Source organism: Poecilia formosa, unplaced genomic scaffold (genome assembly GCF_000485575.1).
Source record: "Poecilia formosa unplaced genomic scaffold, Poecilia_formosa-5.1.2 Scaffold146, whole genome shotgun sequence".
NCBI classification, from domain to species: Eukaryota; Metazoa; Chordata; class Actinopteri; order Cyprinodontiformes; family Poeciliidae; genus Poecilia; species Poecilia formosa.
In genome coordinates, this window is record NW_006800085.1 from 1175522 (window position 1) to 1192920 (window position 17399).

General features: G+C 37.0%; 1 protein-coding gene across 6 annotated transcripts in view; it reads right to left on the bottom strand.

The window, feature by feature from the left end:
- Nucleotides 1–4087: 4087 nt before the first annotated feature.
- Nucleotides 4088–17399, bottom strand: part of LOC103145736 (5-hydroxytryptamine receptor 4) — a 36840-nt gene continuing 23528 nt past the window's right edge. For all 6 annotated transcript variants that reach the window (XM_016677033.1, XM_016677030.1, XM_016677032.1 and 3 more), the window contains one exon: nucleotides 4088–4484. In XM_016677033.1, the coding sequence (XP_016532519.1) occupies nucleotides 4391–4484 (94 nt within the window). In that variant the 3' untranslated portion in view covers nucleotides 4088–4390. The remainder of the gene's footprint in view (nucleotides 4485–17399) is intronic.

The following is a 17399-nucleotide window of genomic DNA, read 5'->3' on the forward strand; positions in this document are numbered from 1 at the left end:
TGTTTGAAAGAAAACATAAATGCCCATTTCTCATTTGCCAAAAAAACCTTTGAGATATTATTCTGTGAACTGACAAAAGTGACATTTTCTATTGCAGCTGGCCACAAACTAATGCACCATTTAAACAAAATCAACATTACAGGAAATATGGAAGTAGTGTAATGGATCTGGTTCTGGCTTTCTTTCTTCAGGATTTGGATTTAAGATCAGGTGCAGTTGGGTTGTGCAGCAGGATTATGATTCAAGGAACACTAGCAGCTTCACCTCTGAATGGCAATAAAAACGAGATGATATTGGAGTGGTCTTGTTAAAGTGTTGGCTTTCAATACACAGACTTAGACTGGGCATTTAAGTTGTAGACCATCACTACTGACCAAAATCAGCTCTTATTTGAAAATGTACCTGTTGTATGCACACTTCCAGCTGTAAAGAAAATCTATTTTCATCTGTTAAATTAAATTGCAAAAAAAACAAACAAAAAAAAAATGTGCGAAACCCATAATCTCCAGATCAGCTCTACGATATACACGGCAACTTACCATAAATCTCCTAGCACGGCCATGCAGCGTTTCCTCAACAACGAGCGATTTATTATCGTCCATCCATAACAAAAGAGCAACGCAAAACTACCTGAGTAGAAGGCCTGTCGCCCCCTAGTGAACCAGAAATGGAAGAAATACTAGTTAATCAACTTTTCTGACTGTAAAATCAGAAAAGTTGGTGCAAGTGGACACAGAAAATCCAGAAAGCAAGGAACTCCGGAGTACTGTGTTGCATGCCATGTAGTCCATCCTGACAAAAGAATATTAGATTTTATCATCTGGAACTTTAAAAGCATTTATTCTTTCTTAGAATTCATACTTAGATTCGTGCTGAGTGTGCAGAGTTTGCAGAGTTTGGAGACACTGTGGGGATCAAGAAAGATGTTATCCATTACAAAAAAAACATTTCTCTTGATGGTACACATAGTAACTGAGATTTAGTTAAAAAGTTACATGCATATCCTAATGTGCTGACAAAGCCACAAGCTTAAAAACTTACTCTCAGATTTTGTTTTTCACAGGGGGGTTTCCTATTCCTTTAACTGGATTCCTGATTTTAAGGAACTTATCAGCATTATTTAACACATTATTTTGTCACACATGTACTGAATTATTGTGCACTACTCACAGATTGTTTAAATCATTGCTTATTGCCTTTGTTGCAGTTGGTTCAGTTTGTAAAAGCTCATATGATCTCAGCTTTTCTGCTGCAAAAGTTTGAAAACCACAAACCCAGTAAAAACCCTGATCTAAGATGGAACAGGGGCAAAAAAGGAAAACATTAATATTTTTAATAAGGGTAAATATTTTCACAGATTGTCTCTTGGTAATTCCAGAAACAACAATAACATTTACTACTTTGTAAAACATATTTAACCTCTTCTGATTGAGTTATACAGACTGAAAACCTTTTTTTTTTTTTTACTTTGAAAAGGCCTGTCTGTCTGCATTTTAATTAGTAATTGTAATTTGTAATTATTTGGTCAATACTGAAGTTTGTTTCTCATATAATAACAATGGAAATCAGGTGATGTCATTGACCATGTTTTTGCTGTTTTTATTATTGTAGATTTTAAGCATACATAAGTTCTTATGTACAGACTTTTATCAACAGAGGACCATCCCAGTTTCCGGTGCTGCAGCTACACCTAGTGGCTAGACTTACACGTGCTTTTTATTTTATTCCTCAGCCTTTTCTCTCTACAATTTCCGTAAACAAACATTTTTAATGACGGTTTAAAAGAAAAGAAAAAAAGAAAAGACTTAAGATGAACAGCACTCAGGATGTTCTTAGTTCAAGCTTGAGAAATAATTTCAACAACTCATCCTGAATGTCTCCTTTCCGTCTGAACTGTCTCTATTTATCATAATTCCGTGAGCACGTCTCTGTGCTGTACGTGTATTTATTTTCTGTTGTGTCACAGTGTTTAGTTATGTTTATAAATCTTAGTTCTTGTTTTATTTTGAAAGTTTTTCAGGAACTCTGTGTATTCTCTCCCGCCACTCCGGCCTTCTCCCAGGCCACAGTCCAAAAACGTGGCTGATAAGCTTGAATATAATTGCGCAAATTCGAATTACGAAAATAAATTAGCTTAATGGAAACACGCCAATATCGAAAAAAAACAAACAATTTACGACAAAAGGTATCAGAATCTCAAAACTGCAATTGGAAACGTTTTTGCATCACACGAGTCACGTGATCAACAACCGGACGTTAATACAGGCGGAAACGATAACAGGAAGTTGTAGGAAGGTGATGGCATGGCAAGTTTTTTTAATGACTGATTGCATTAACAAATTTATTAACGTGTGATTTTAATTAAGTTTCGAAATTGTGGTTTTCGATATTTAGCAGAATATCAACAAAGTGCAGAGCACATTTTTAATGGAAACGCAGTTCGTGTCAGGATGTCACAGCTGACATTCATTCTGGTAATTAGGCTCACCTGCTTCCATGCCAGTAATCACATTCCCCAGTCTCTCATGTTATGCTCTTCTCCACTGGTTCCTATAGTTGACCTTTCCCTGGCTCCTGTGACTCCCCCATGTTTTGTAAGTTTTCTATTCCCCCTGACTCCTCATTGGCAAACATGACACTGTAGTCAGTTGTTTTAGCTACTTTTAAAGATCAGTTTTCTTTCTTTCTTTTTTTTTTTGAGCAGAAGAGCAAATAAATGGCTAAAAATTTAGATTGATTTGGGAAACATATTCTGTTTCACATGGCAACCACTACTTGCATGCATATTTCTCAAACAAAATAAGACAACTCTTGTTTTAAAGCTGTAGTTCAGCCGCCTGACCTCTCGTGTTGAATTAAATAAGAGACATTTTTCCCCTCTCAGTGGACCGATTTATTAAAGAAAAGGCAGCTAGGCCGTGGTTCTCACCAAAATAGCAACACTACTGGCTTCCTTCAGTCCTTAAAAGGACAAACTATTGACTTTGTGTCTTGTATGGTTAAAAATATCTTTCTCTTGTTAGCACCACCTTAGAGTAAAAACCAAAATAAAGCACCGGCTCTGTGGGACTGTAAGACAAAGCCTTAGGATGAGATAAGACACACCAAAGTGTGCAGGAGTGAAATGTTTTTAAAAGGGTACTGCATTCCTTCTTCTGATGCATTATTGCAAGAAGGCTCTGTGTTATTTCCAATCAGGAAATCAGTTAAAAAATATTTTATCACTGCTGCTCTCTTCATTTTGAATTAAAATACATTTTTGAGAAAAGTTTTGACAGTTCCTCTTTGCCACCTCCATTCTCTTCAGTTCTCTTTCCTTTCTGAAGACTGGCATGACCGTGGAAAAACGTTACCGTGTGGTGAGTCATTTGTCTTGATTTGACCACAATCATCCTGCTGAAAGACCTAATAGCAATCCATTTTCAGTTTTCTGGCAGACATCACTGGATTTTTATTTAAAACCTCTGAGGATTTCAAAATTTCCAGACACTATGCACTCTAACATATCGCCTTTGGAAGAGAAGCAGAACCTCCACGACACTCAACAGGTAGCATTCCTGTTAGGTAGCATTCCCACATGTTACTCCTTTTTCATAGAGACTCACCTGGAGTGTTTGCTAGGAGAAAATAAATGTCAATCTTGGTATCATTTGACCACACCACATAGTTCCAGTTAAAGCTCCAGCAGCGTTTGGTTTGTGATTGTAGGAGCTAAGGTTTTTCCTGCCTTGTAGATAGAGTCCAATGGAAAAAGTGAGACAAGAGTTGAAGAATAAAGAAAAAACTGACATGAATCAATGGATTGCTTTTTATGCGCCTTAAAATTCATAATTTGGGAGATGTTTTGTGGGCGGGAGACAGTCGGAGTTCAACCAGACATCAAAAACCTAGCGGACGTAAACCCTTGTTATTGCTAAGATACATTCATTCATCAGCTTTTCATTGTCAATTATTAATTGAAATATCATATTCTGCCTTCCCATTTGGCAAGAAGGAAATCAATGGTTGGTTTACTGCCATCTAGTGCTCAAAAATCACATTGAGTTTGTACATTTCAAAATATAAAATGAAAGCGTAACATCAGATCTCCATTTCAACCTTAATATGTTTTATGCTTACCTCAAAAATGCACTTATATCGTACTTTTTTTTTTATTAAACATTAGATTTTAAGAGTAGCAGCAGTTGTCTTGTATGTCACATTCAGTAAGCAGAGTTCATCTTCACTGAGCTATTATGAAACAGCCAAGGATCATGAGGGAACTGCATCTCTATGGAAAGTCAGCTAGCATTAAAGTACACTGTTTAAGATCACAGATGCCAAGACATTGGAGTTAAATGTCCCCCAAATCTGATGAGCAGTTCACAGTTCTGTTCCCGTAAAGTTATCCTCATAGGGGCCCAAGAGAGTCCTGAGACTCTTGTTCGTTGGCAAGAATTGTCTGGCCATTATCGCTGTAGCTTCTGTTTGGCAGGAAGGACAATCTGAAAGAGACAAAAAACTTTGTTAGTCCACATTAACCAAGTCTTAATGCAAGACAGTAGGCTTCAAGTTATAAACACCTTTCAAAAAAACCCTTCCAGTTATTGTAGAGCTCTGGAAATTTTGATTTCTATAAACCACTGTCGTAGAGATCTTGGTAGGAATTGCTGGGAACAGTAATGGGGAGAAGTCATGGGAAGTCGAATCAAACTCGCTGGGAATTACTGACACATTTAGCAGAACCACCTTTAGCAGATTTAGCTTGAGTTTTCCATTTTCTGCATGCCTTTATTATTCTCAGCTATTGTGGGTAAATTTTGACCCACTCGTTTCCACCGCGTTGCTGTTATTGGTTGAATGATTCAGTTTGGACGAAGCTTCAACAGAAATGGCCTCACACTTGACCCCAAAATTCTTTGGTTTTCTCCAAACATGGCTCCCGATAATTGGCTAAACATCTCCAATATGGTCTCACTTGTTGTTAAAGGACATTCTTCCAGAGGTCTTGTGATTAAATCGGATGCAACATGACACTCTGGAGTCATGAACCCATGTTTGTCTTAGAGAGAAGAGGCTTTCTCCTGACACTCCTTCCAACTGATACATTCTTCTCCAGCCCTTCTCTAATGGTCCTATCATGAAAATGTATTATTTCACTGGTCAGCCTGAGGCAGGTTGGGTCTGAGAGGAAACTCTTGGATGTTTTCAAATTTTTCTGTAGATTGCACAGTCTGAGTTTGAGTTCACATTTTGGACTACTCCCAGGAAAACTGAAAAATCCCTTTAAAATTTCCCGATTGCAAATAATTTTTCTAACTGTTCATTAACTGACTTGAGAAAGTTTAAAATGTACCTTTATTATTTTTCTTCCCAGAAAGAAACTAACAACCATTTCTCTTTTCCAGCCATTATTTTTGCCGTCTTTAACAGAGAAATAGCGTTGTACAGTAGGGACATTTCCGACTCGACATTGTGGCAACATCTTTATACTCCAGATCAGCAAACTGAAAACGGAGCTCAAATCTGCTACCATCCACAAGAGATGCAAATAACACGATCATCCAGCCATCTCTTAGTTACTACAAAAAAACCTAACATTAATATTTGTTTCAAACGGTTACATGAACACTTTCTTGGAATTACATTTGATCCTAGTTGTAGCGCCAAAATATCCTCCTGATTAGTCAGAAGCCCACTTTATGTTTGACCTCCTGGATACTTTTAAGGCTATGATTCAGTCTTTTATTTTTAATAGAGTAAAAATAGGAAACTAGATATATTTTAAGACAGGTCTTGACGATAAAATGTGAAAAATCTGTTAGGATCTGAAAACTAACATATAAACCACACATGCCCATGTCCTGCTTTCTCAGAAAGGAAGCTGCATAAGTTATTTATTAGCGAGGTTGTTTAAAAGAGACAGTCCACATAAGTAAACCTAATGCCAAATAGACCAAAGGTAAACAGGTAGACGGTGTGTTTGAGTCACACTCTAACATTTACACTCCCTAAAATATGTGCATCATTGATGCAGTTATTAATGTAGAAAATAACTCAATGAAGTTATAATAGTTGAGCTGGTACACAGAAATGTCTGATGTGGCTTTAAGGATAAAACAACCAATTAAGTTATTGAAACTTAATGATCAAAATGGACTCATGTCAAGGTTCCACTTGGAGAAAACAGACAAAACTATTCTCGCACACAAAGTAGCAAAGAATATGATGCAAACAAAACGTTTATCGCGACCCAAATCTGTCAAGTTGGTCATGTTTTGTTTAGGTTCAATTGGGATTCTCCTTCTTGGTTTCTGTCTCTCTTTTGCTGAGTCAGCACTCTTGCAGGGAGACAATGTCACAAGCATTCAGTAAGTAAAACAAAAGCAGACTGGTTGCTTCACACAACCAAGACAAAATGTAGTTTCTTAATTTTTTTTTAACCACATTCTTAAAGAGAAAGGAACGTAAATTACAGTTGCAGCTGCCTGTGTATTCAAACTGTCCAAACATATGATCATTCTATTAAAAAAATGAAAAGACAGACTTGCATTTCAGAGTCACAACACAACAATCGTGATGTTTATTTTAAAAGCTTTGTTTGAATGTCTATATATCAGAAACATAAAAACAAAATGATTCAGACAAAACTCTTTTTGAGCCGGATGCTAAGATGGGTCGTCAAGCTAATCTGTAAGGTCAAGCAATGACATTTTCAAGGTACTTGTATACAATTTAAAACAGACATTTACTAAAGATAATCTACCTTTTCTCACTACCTGACATTAAATCAGATTAAACATAACATATTTTTTTTCTTTTCCTAAAAAAATAAAATTGAATCTCAGCAGAAATTACATTTGTTAATGGTTGTCCTATCGCTATATGGTCCTATATACATATATAAGTCCTACTGACACATGGGTTAAAATAGGGGACTTTCCACAGACAGTTGAAGGCAGTATGAAGTCAGTTCTGTGAGTTTTATTTGTGACCCAAAAGTATCTGTCGTCCACATCAAAAGAGAACATTTGTACTTTTAAAAAAAATGAACAGAGGACAGGAATTTTCCGAATCAAATTTGTCAGCATCAGTTTATGAAAAAAAGCATAGCTGACTATATCCTTGGAGTTCGCTTAACATGATGGTGACTTGTCTTGCAGCACGTTTTTGTAATTTTAAATCACTTTATGTTGTTTGTGACGTGCCAGCTGTCACTTGCTGTACAAATTCAGATTTATGCAGAACAGCTGAGGCTGCTTTCTACGCTCTTTTACTGGCAGTGAGAAACGGGAGAATCTCGGCCCTTGTGGTATTTCACTAATTTGTCTCATGGGAACAAAAGGGCTTTTAAAATTCTAATAGTAATGTAGAAAACATCCTCTTTGAGCCCTTTTAGACAGCCTAACATTCCAAATGCAGAGAATTATTTCATCCTACTGAATTTAAGGCAACATAAATTGTAATATTTGTGCAATCTGTTGGTTTAACAAAAAAAAAAAAGAAAAAAAACATTTCTCTTTGCGGTAAAAGCCAAATGTTGTTGGAGTCCAGATGCTTCAAATGAAATAATTGTTCATCTCTTTACACTGAAAACATCAACATTTCTGTCGTTTGTGAACAAAACATCAACTGATCTGCTATGTGACCTTTAAAGGAGATCAAGACGAGATAAGAGGGGAGCTTTGTGTTCCTTTAATTTTGTCCCACTATGGTTTGGGAACATTAAATAATCAAATTGTGTCTCATCATCTTTTAACGCTGAGGCAATGAGACGGGATAGACGTGGCGGTGGGTTGATGGGGAAATAAAAGGAGACAAGTTGTGTTTTCACACAAGAACAGAGAAGCAGTTTAGCAGAATAAAAGCAGGTCTAAGCATGATGAGTTGGTGGCCTTTTTAACAGTCTTTGCAGTTGCATGCAACTTTTTATCACTTATGTTTGGGAAACACCTTTTTCACTAAACTAGCTTGTGTAAAAGCACAAAGCTAATATTTTTACATACTGAAATGACAATAATATAACAAAATGTTTGGTAACTTTTTTCCCCCTAAACTTGCATCAACCACATAAAACAGAGATTGGAAGATGGCTACTGGGACAACAACCTGTGTTATCTGTGGTCAGTATGTTTTTAATTTTTTTTTTTTTCTCTCTCTCTAGTCTTAGCAACAGGAACAGAAAATAACCACTCTTCCTTCAAAAAGGCTTGGATAATGAAGTATCCCAAGTAGATGCTAGCATCGTAAGGGTGCACCCAAGACTGATTTTGAGTAAAAGTCAGTGGATCTTTGTAGTCCTGTTTACTGTTCAACTAAAATGATAGCAAAAAAAAAAAAAGCAGGTCACAAAATATCATTCTTAGGAACCATGCTTTAAAGTTTCTTTTTAAACCTCGTTGCCAACTCTAAACAGTAAACATATTCATAAGTGCATTTCAAATAACCTCATAGTGAGTTGGGTTCAGTGCAGTTTATGAATTTCATTGACTGAGATTTTTTTTTAATTGTTTTCTGCTAAAGTCAGGTTCTTGTATGCAAGGTTTATGTCAGTGATTTTTTTTTATTTTTTTTTTTTTAGGGTTATTGCTTTATATCTTGTATTGTACCAAATAATCCAAAGTATGTTTAAGAAGAGGATAAGAAAGTCAATAAGCTGCAGTCCAGTCATCTTGCAACAACATGTATGAATGTCATATTTATTCTGCATGCCAAAATAAAATGGAGGAGCATGATAGAGTAGAGTAGTAGTTTGAAACTTCACCACTAGATGTCACGAAATCCTTCATACTGCTCCTTTAAATAAGAGAGCACACAAGTCTGCCTTAACATAATTTATATTATGCCAAGAAAAACAACTCTCAGTTCAGATTTTCAGACAGCAGTCTCTCATTTTAGACTTTAGTTGATTTCCCTCAGCTGCAATATGTGATCCAATGCACTGTCATTGTTTAAATGTAACATTTTTAGGAAGTCAGTTGACATCACATGTGTAGCTATAAAAAGTTATTGCTTGCCACTGTGGGCAGCTAATGCTGTCTTTAGGTGTGAAAGATTTCAAAGTTTCTTTATAAACATCACAAAAAACAAATCTGAACACAGCTGGGTTATACAAGCTAAAGGTAAGTCATCAAAATATGCTGTGGAAGTTAACTTGCCCATTAACTTGGGATTAAGAGGAAAACATATCCACATATACTTTTGATTCTCTTTAATATTTTTAATAAGCGTATTATTATAGATAGACTGCAGAAGAATCTAAATCAGACCACTTGCATAGAATTATTTATGTGTCACAACACACACACTGGCACAGTTTTTTGCAGCTAAACAAATCAAAAATGCTTTTTGCACATGTAACTCTAGCCTAACTGGGACTGCTCTCAAAAGGAAAAGCAAGTCTGGAAAAGGTCGTAGCTCAAATTCTTCATGGAAAGGAAACTTCAACAATGACCAACAAAACTATAAACAGAATAATTTATCAGTCCGCACTGGTTTCTGGGTTTCTGGGGCAGAAAAGTCTCTGGACAGATCACAAGCGTTTTTCCAGCGTCAATAACAGCTTTATTCTTGTTTGCTTCAAATTAATTTAAAAGAATTCAGCTAAACTTGCTAGTAAATCAATATAATCTAAATAAAAGCCCACAATAATTGCATACTATCATGTCATTAAAAAAATACTTTGGCATTTGTTTGTTTTCTGTTATTCCCATCATACCTGTTTTTGTCATTCTAAAAATTTATGTATGTATGGAAATGTGGATAATTTTTTAAAAATTAGTTTAAATTTTCTACAGTTTAAAGTTACTTTTGTCCATATCACTGTGCTCCACTGTGTCTCCTGTCAGAGATCAAAAGAAAAGCCGCTCCTTTCTCCAAACAGGCCTGGTGTGCTCAGATAAGGCCAAAAAACGATTTTATCTGCCAGGATTTTGTTCTTGATCCTCTCCCATTCCACTGAAGTAAAACCAACTCACTTCCTGCTTATAGATGGACAATTCGATAACAAGCAAAAGCCTTTAGGGATTTTTTTTTTTTTCTAAATATCAAATTTAAATTTATGCAGCTCAGTTTTACCCAAAAAAAACCAGTTATATTTTTTTTTTTTTTTGTGGCATTTTGATGTACAAAAGATTCTACATAAGGGCATTGAACCGACGGTTGATCTTATTTGCATTCGTTCAATCATTCTCAATTTTCTTCACATTTGGGCTTAAATTTTACCTAGTTTAACTTCACACTCGCTGCACATTACTGAAAAAAGCACTCAGAGTCTGTTGTAATACTTTGATCTCAGTCATTGGACAGCTATCATTTATCCCTGCAAGTGTTGCTTATAATGGGGGGGGAGGACATCATTAAAACAGTTGACAGGTAATCATTTAGCAAAGTGCTTTGGAGTTTTGTAAGTTTAAGCTTGATGTTGCAGATTAAAAAGCTAAACCAGTGTTAAATATTAGTAAGCTACATGCCTATGCACCAATCAGCCTTTCTAAACAATGTGTGAAAAACCGGCCTGTCCTGATACCATCTCTTGGAAAAAGCTGAAACTTATTAGAAGCTTTCTGCACCTTATACCAGTCTCAGAAAAACGTGCAGAAAAGCAAAATCAAGGCTGGATCGAGCCGGTCTGCCAGCTCAAAGGTGTCCGTCGTTCACCCATTGGAAGATTTTTTTCAAGATAAGAAGTCTGGGGCCAATTTGTGTTGATCCAAACTTCAGAACACCGCTGGCCATAATTCTGCTTCTTAAATATCAATTTGTTTTCATGTGAAGATTTATATTGGAATGTGGTGTGGCGATTATCCTGACATCTGAACGGTCTCTGAGTATCTACACAATTATCTGAAATAAGTTACATATTTTTCAGACGATGCGAGCTGCTCTGTGAGCATGTGTTAAAGCAAGAACGACAGGATTTTTAAACGTGTGAAACTAGACGCCTAGAAACCTACAGCTGATTTTTATGGGCCTCAGTAGAATCTAATGGGCAGACTTTGCATTTGAACTACTGCCTGAAAACCCACACAGCTTAATTCAGATTGCCAAACAAACAGCACAGCATAGCTGGACAGAATTTGGAGGCGAGTGCGCATCTTCACTAAGAGGAGTACCTTTTTAGCCCTACTTTTTAAATAATCTCTATAGATTTTTTTTGCTATGGGTAGTTGCCCCCGGTGGTGCATTAACATCAGATAATGAAATATAACTTGCCAGTTAGTTGTACCCTAAACAAGTTTTCAAAGGATTTTATCAAAGAGATGGAGATCTGACATATATGTGGGGTCAGATCGAGGATGATCAAGAGACTAGGTAACACATGTTTTCTTCCAGGTTGAACTTGAGTTTGGGCCACCACAATCTCAGATACATTCTTGCATTTTAATTGGTTGAGGGGCAACAGTAGGACGGGGTCCCTTAAGCACCGTTCATGCAAGAACCACCAGTGAAACCCTGCATTATGCATGGCATGGTATATTTTGGAGTGCACTGTTTTCTGTACCAGCAACGTGGCTAAAGCCATTCATTTATCAGAAGCTAGAGCTGTGGCAGCATGTGGTATACATGAGAGCTGTGGTGGTTGGAGTGCTACAGTAACTCACTCAGAGTGCTGCCAGCACAATGCCCCAAAATTAAACTCATATTTACTTTGGCATGCAGGTAGACTTTACTGAACTGGGAGCACAATGATCAATTTCCTCAAAGACATTTCACCTGCATTAAACAAAACTGAACTGAACTGCTCTGCATTTTATCTGCTTCTGCTGCAGAAGGTTTAAATAATAAAAACAACATGATCAGAGAGACAAAACATGAAATAAACTAAATAAATCTTGAGAATGTCTGAAATTTAAACTGAAATTAAACTGCGGCTGCACCGAGTGCACAGGCTCAGTGCCTGTATTTTTGTCAGATTTAAACTGAGCCCTTCACTCGTCAGCTTCACATGCTCACTGTTACAGACTTTTTTGTGCAGACTGAGAAATGTAAAGTATGTACTTCACCTGAAGCTAAAATCGGCTGAATGGTTAAAGATTCACCAGTGACCCCTGTGTGCACCACTGAAATACAGTTGTGATTGTTTGGAGTTCAACAAACTGGGAGGAATGAAAAAAAAAAAGTGGAAGCTCTTTAGTGTTTCCTGTTTGCATTGATTCATCATAAAAAATGGAATCTAGTCTATTTCAAGTTACCAAATGTGCAGTGTCCAGTAAGAATCAATAGTCTGATATTACAGGACGCTTTAATTTCCAGCGCAGTTTTGGGATTATTAATAAGAGATCTATGAAAATGTTTACAGAAAGTCCTGAGAGGTTGGGGAACTTGTATGCTCTCTAGATTGTGTGCAGTAATGATGACCGGCTTACATCAATACTGCTAATGGTTCTCATTTGTGTAATACTATTTGAACTCTAGATGGCCCTTTTTAAGAACTTAAGCGTCTACTTGTGCTTTTGTTGAAAATGTCCTGCTCGATTAAGGATGTAGTACCAGCCCTGTCACTACAATTGATTTAAGCCAAAAAGCCGGAAAGCAGCCAATTGATTCCCACTGCTGTTACAGATCAAGTATCATAGCAACCTGAACTCTGCAAATTAAAATTAAGCAAACATGTGTGTTATTACCAGCTGTTATTGCAGTAGCTTGGTGTGGAGTGCTCTTTATATTCTAGCTTAATCAGTACACTTTCTGCTGTCACACATAATGAAACACATGGATCAGTGCATGCCTTCTTTTAAGTGACAGTGGCATGTATAACTTGTGTAAAGTAGGCTTTCTACTTTATGCACGAATGTCTGTACTGTGACAGTTCAATACATTTACCATAACCCCTCGTTAGTGTTTGCACGTCATACTCTCTCAATCTTGAGCCATATTCCCATTCAGCACAAAATTTTCGTATCCCTTTTTGTTTAAATTCTCTTTTCCCTGGAAACATTGGGGGGGGGGGAGATAAGTGCAGAGAGTTTTAGACCTGTTGATCCATGTCTCAACAGGACTGAAATTACATAAATATAACCAATTAAGTAAATTCTGCACACTTCTTATTTATTTTACAATTGAACAGTAAATGTTAAAATAAATATCTACACTTATCCTCTATTTTTTTTTAGGACTATCCGTTATAGAATCATTCCGTCTGGTTTCCTGAGTATAGATTTTGCTTGTTCCTGAACAGCTCTTCAATTTCTTTGCAGCATGAAGCTCAGCTTCTCCTGCTCTTAAGAACGACGGAAGATTAAAACTTTGAAAAGAGAAGAATTCCTACAAAGAGAGTTTAAGAATTTAGTTTCCAAGTTACATGGCTTCTGTACTTTGGTACCTTCTGTTCAAAAGCTATAGAAAAGTTAGTAATACTTTTTTTTATTTTTAGATAACAGTTATTTGAGTCAGAGCTGAAGGGGAACTTGCAGAGAATCACAAAGATCCTGTTACTGGAACAATTTGACAGTCATGATTTGACGCTTGGTATTTTTCTCGCTCATCTGACACTCAGAGAGACAAATTATCATGTCTGTTTCTCTTCCTCTAATGTCCAAACCACAAGAATTACACACTTTCTCAGGCAAACAAATCGCAAAACTGGTAAGGGTTAGGATAACCCACCTCCTATTCCTCCACCTCCTATTACTGCCTGCATCAACCTAAGACCAAACTTGCCACCATGGGGGATAGGGCTTTTCAGGCAGTAGCTCCAAGGCTCTGGAATGCCCTCCCAGAGTCCCTGAGAGCCCCACAAGGTGTGGAGGCCTTCAAAAAAGGTCTTAAGACTCATCTTTTTAAACAGGCCTTTTAGAAATGTAAGTTCTGTTTTAAATTGTTAGTTTTAATGTTTGTTTTGGTACCACTTGGTGCAAGATGTATTACTGTAAGCTCTACAATTTATTTTTTATTTTTATTTTTAGTCTCTGTAGCACTTTGAGATTTCTTTGAAATATAAGGTGCGTTACAAATACAATTTATTATTATTATTATTATAATGTAGGTTAATGTAAAGCATGCTTTCTTTTCACAGTGTTTTAATTTATGATGAATGCATACATTATATTCAAAGTGCTAAATTTAGCTTCTCTGACGGAGATAAAGATGTGAAGGGTGAGTGAACAGAAGCCATCTGAGAGAAATCGAGGATAACCTCTTACGCCATTAAACTAAGAGGGGAACTGCAAAACTGAAACACAAGGCAGTTTACGAAATTCCCCCCAAATTGATAGAATTACTTGTTACTGAAACACAGAGAAAAAGTGTAGGCCGCCTTCGATATTTAATACTCAAATGAACCTTTCAGTAATTCTACCCTAACTCCCAACTCAAAAGTGTCCTCAGAGCTGCTCAAATGTCTGATGTAAAATTATGGGACCCCAATGAATTGAGCACAGACGTTTATACTCTTTAATCAGACATGTAGAGTGTAGTTAAAAGACCAATCCTTGGGGAGATGTTTTTTAAACCTTGAACCTTGTTGCATAAGTGTGCACGCCCTTAAACTAATGGTTTGTTGAAAGCATAATTTTAGCTGTCTTTGTTTGACTGACATGCTGACTTAGCAATATTTGCCCACACTCCCTGATGAAAGGTTTCCCAATCTGTTTGATTGAGAGATCAAACTCTTAATACATTTTCTGTAAGATGCGGTTCTGGGCTCTGGATGAGTTGCTGCAGTTGATGATTTGGATGCAAGCTTGGACTCACTGTAATGTTGACCAATGAATTGAAAATTTCAGCTCTGACTGGTGACAGAAACTGCTCTATTTCACTGCAAGCGTGGTATTCTTGTTACAATAACAGAAACTGAAAACTACATGCTGTATATGCACACGCCAAAAGTTGTGCCAAGCTTTTTCGTGCCAAGGAGTTTAAAAGTCTCATTTTTCTGTCGGGAGGTAGGAAAATAGATTACATCAGCAGCAGAGTTCGGATGCATCCTGGACAGGTCGCCAGTCCATCAGAAGGCCAACAAGTGTGCACACACACATGTGCTGGAATTTATGAGGACAGTGTATAAAAACACGTCATAAGAGCCTGCAGTGTGATCATCTGTCTCCCTTTCCATTTCCTTCCATATTTCCATGTTCCTGGTCTTTCTCTCTCTCTCTCAGTTCTATCCTCATCCTCCTCTCTTGCAGTCATTTCTTCCAGCTCTCTGCCTTCTCTCATGTCCTCACTGCTCTCTTTTCCTTTTCTGTTTATCTTTTCCACTCTTTACCTCCCCCTTTTTGTTCAGTCTTTTGCGTTCAAACATTGTATCAAGTTCATTAGCAATGCCAACAAGTCAAACTACCTTATAAAATATGTTTTAACTTTAACATTTGTTGTGATTTCATTCTTAGAAAACAGGAAGACATCTATATTCCAGGGAAAAGAAGTGTCTAACTTTGATGCCAAACACAAATCAAGTGTGTATTCATGTCCCTTGAGCTTTTTTCCCCAATTTTAACACATTTCAACCACAAACGTCAATGTGCTGCATTGGGTTGTTGTACAAAATCCCAACATATAACATCTAATTGTAATTTAAACAGAAAATTATACTTAAGGTTTTTTGGGGGGGTTTTTTACAATGGAAATCCTAAAATAGTCTGTAGTTTTATCCACCTTTCTGCAGCCCAATACCTCTAATAAATCTAGTGCAACTATTTGCCTTCAAAAGTTTCATATTTGGTGAATATAATTTCACAAGATGCTCAACATTTCTGTTTATTTTTTTATTTTCATGTTGGCATTCTCATAAAATGACTATTTTTCTCCTGGTACTACAACTTTTTTCTGGTAACATTAACGCCTTCTTCTCCCATGATTCCGATTTCCTTGACCTATAACTATTCTTGTTTTACTGCAACTGTATTCTTGTAGTATTATAACTTTAAGCTCTGTCCTTCGTAGAGCTGATCTGAATTCAAAGTCTGTAAAACAGACAATCCCCAGAGACATGTGGTGGTGGCAGCCTCATGCTGTGGGGAAGCTCTTCTTTAAAAGAGACAGAGAAGTTGATGTGAAGATGGATGGGAGCTAAATACGGGCCGGACCAGGAAGAAAACGGGCTAGAAGGCTCAAAAACACAACAGTGTGGCAGAATTTCACATTCTAGCAGGACACTTACCCTAAACAGAGAGCCACACACACAATGGAGGGATTTGGATCAAAGTTGTGATTCTGGGTCATTCTAACATATGACTATGTGTTTGACTGGCTGAGTCAAATTCCACTCTTAAATCTAATTAACTGTTTGTGGCAAAGCTTGAAAATGTTGCTCGGAGATGCTCTCCATTCAGTCTGGCTTAGTTTGAGCTACTTGGCAAATTTCTGTCTGGAAATGATCAAAAATGATAGAAGTACATCCTTAAACTAGTAGCTGCAGTTTCAGGGAAATGTTTCTACAAAGTATTAAAACACAATATGTGAAAACTGTGGGTCATTTTTTGTGTTCTAATGTAATGGTCCATCACATGAAATCCCCCAAAACAATAAAGTTTGAGGTTGTATGTGACAAAATGTGGAAAGATTCAAGAGGTATGAATACTTTCTACAATACACACTGTATGTCAGCATTTCAGAGTACACAACCAAATGTCTCACTCTGTGCAAACCACAAACAAAGAAATACTATCATCAGGACAAGTAAACTTAACTATTTGTGTATTCTAATGACATTAGCACAAGCGTATCGACTTTTAAAATCTGCCTTCAGGCAAAAAGGTAATGAAAACACTTCTGTTCCTTTCCAGTCGCAAGAAATAGATGGAAAAACACCAAGCTGACTCAACAGACCCTCAGCACTCCAAGCCTGCCTTAGAGGCCTAAAGCTCCCTGATAAAACACGACGGGATTCCTGTAATTTGACTTTCCACTGTCATGTCGGTAGTAATCTGATTGAGTCTGTTTTCCGTCACGGACGGATCAGGCTGGAGATAAGGCTGGTTGTCTTTACTGTTTCCTACACACAGATGAAGAGCCCAAAGAAATGTGTGCAGAGACGGTAGAGAAGCATAAGCCCACACAAAATAGGTATTTCAGGTAAAAGATCTAAGACTAGAGCAGAGATATTGGCTCAACCGCTGTGTATATATATATATACTCACAATGACAGCTGAAGGAAAAACACGAGAGGGAATTACTTCTTTCTTTAACTAAAAATGTAAAGTGTCAGAATGATACTTCAAGATGCTCTTTTGGCTGTGGGAAGCCTCAAGTGTTGCTATGCTGATTACTGTCAAGTCTACATTCCAGTGAAAAAACCTGGTGAAAAATTAGAGTAAACACTAACATTCGTAGCCAGAGCTAGTTTGGTAAACAGCCTGTACTTTAACAGAGCTTTATGAAGTCCAAAGCTGCTGTTCAACACAGTAAGAGCTGTTTGTTCTTCTGTATGAGTTTTTGTGTTGTCCGACATTGTTTATATGTCTATATATATATATATA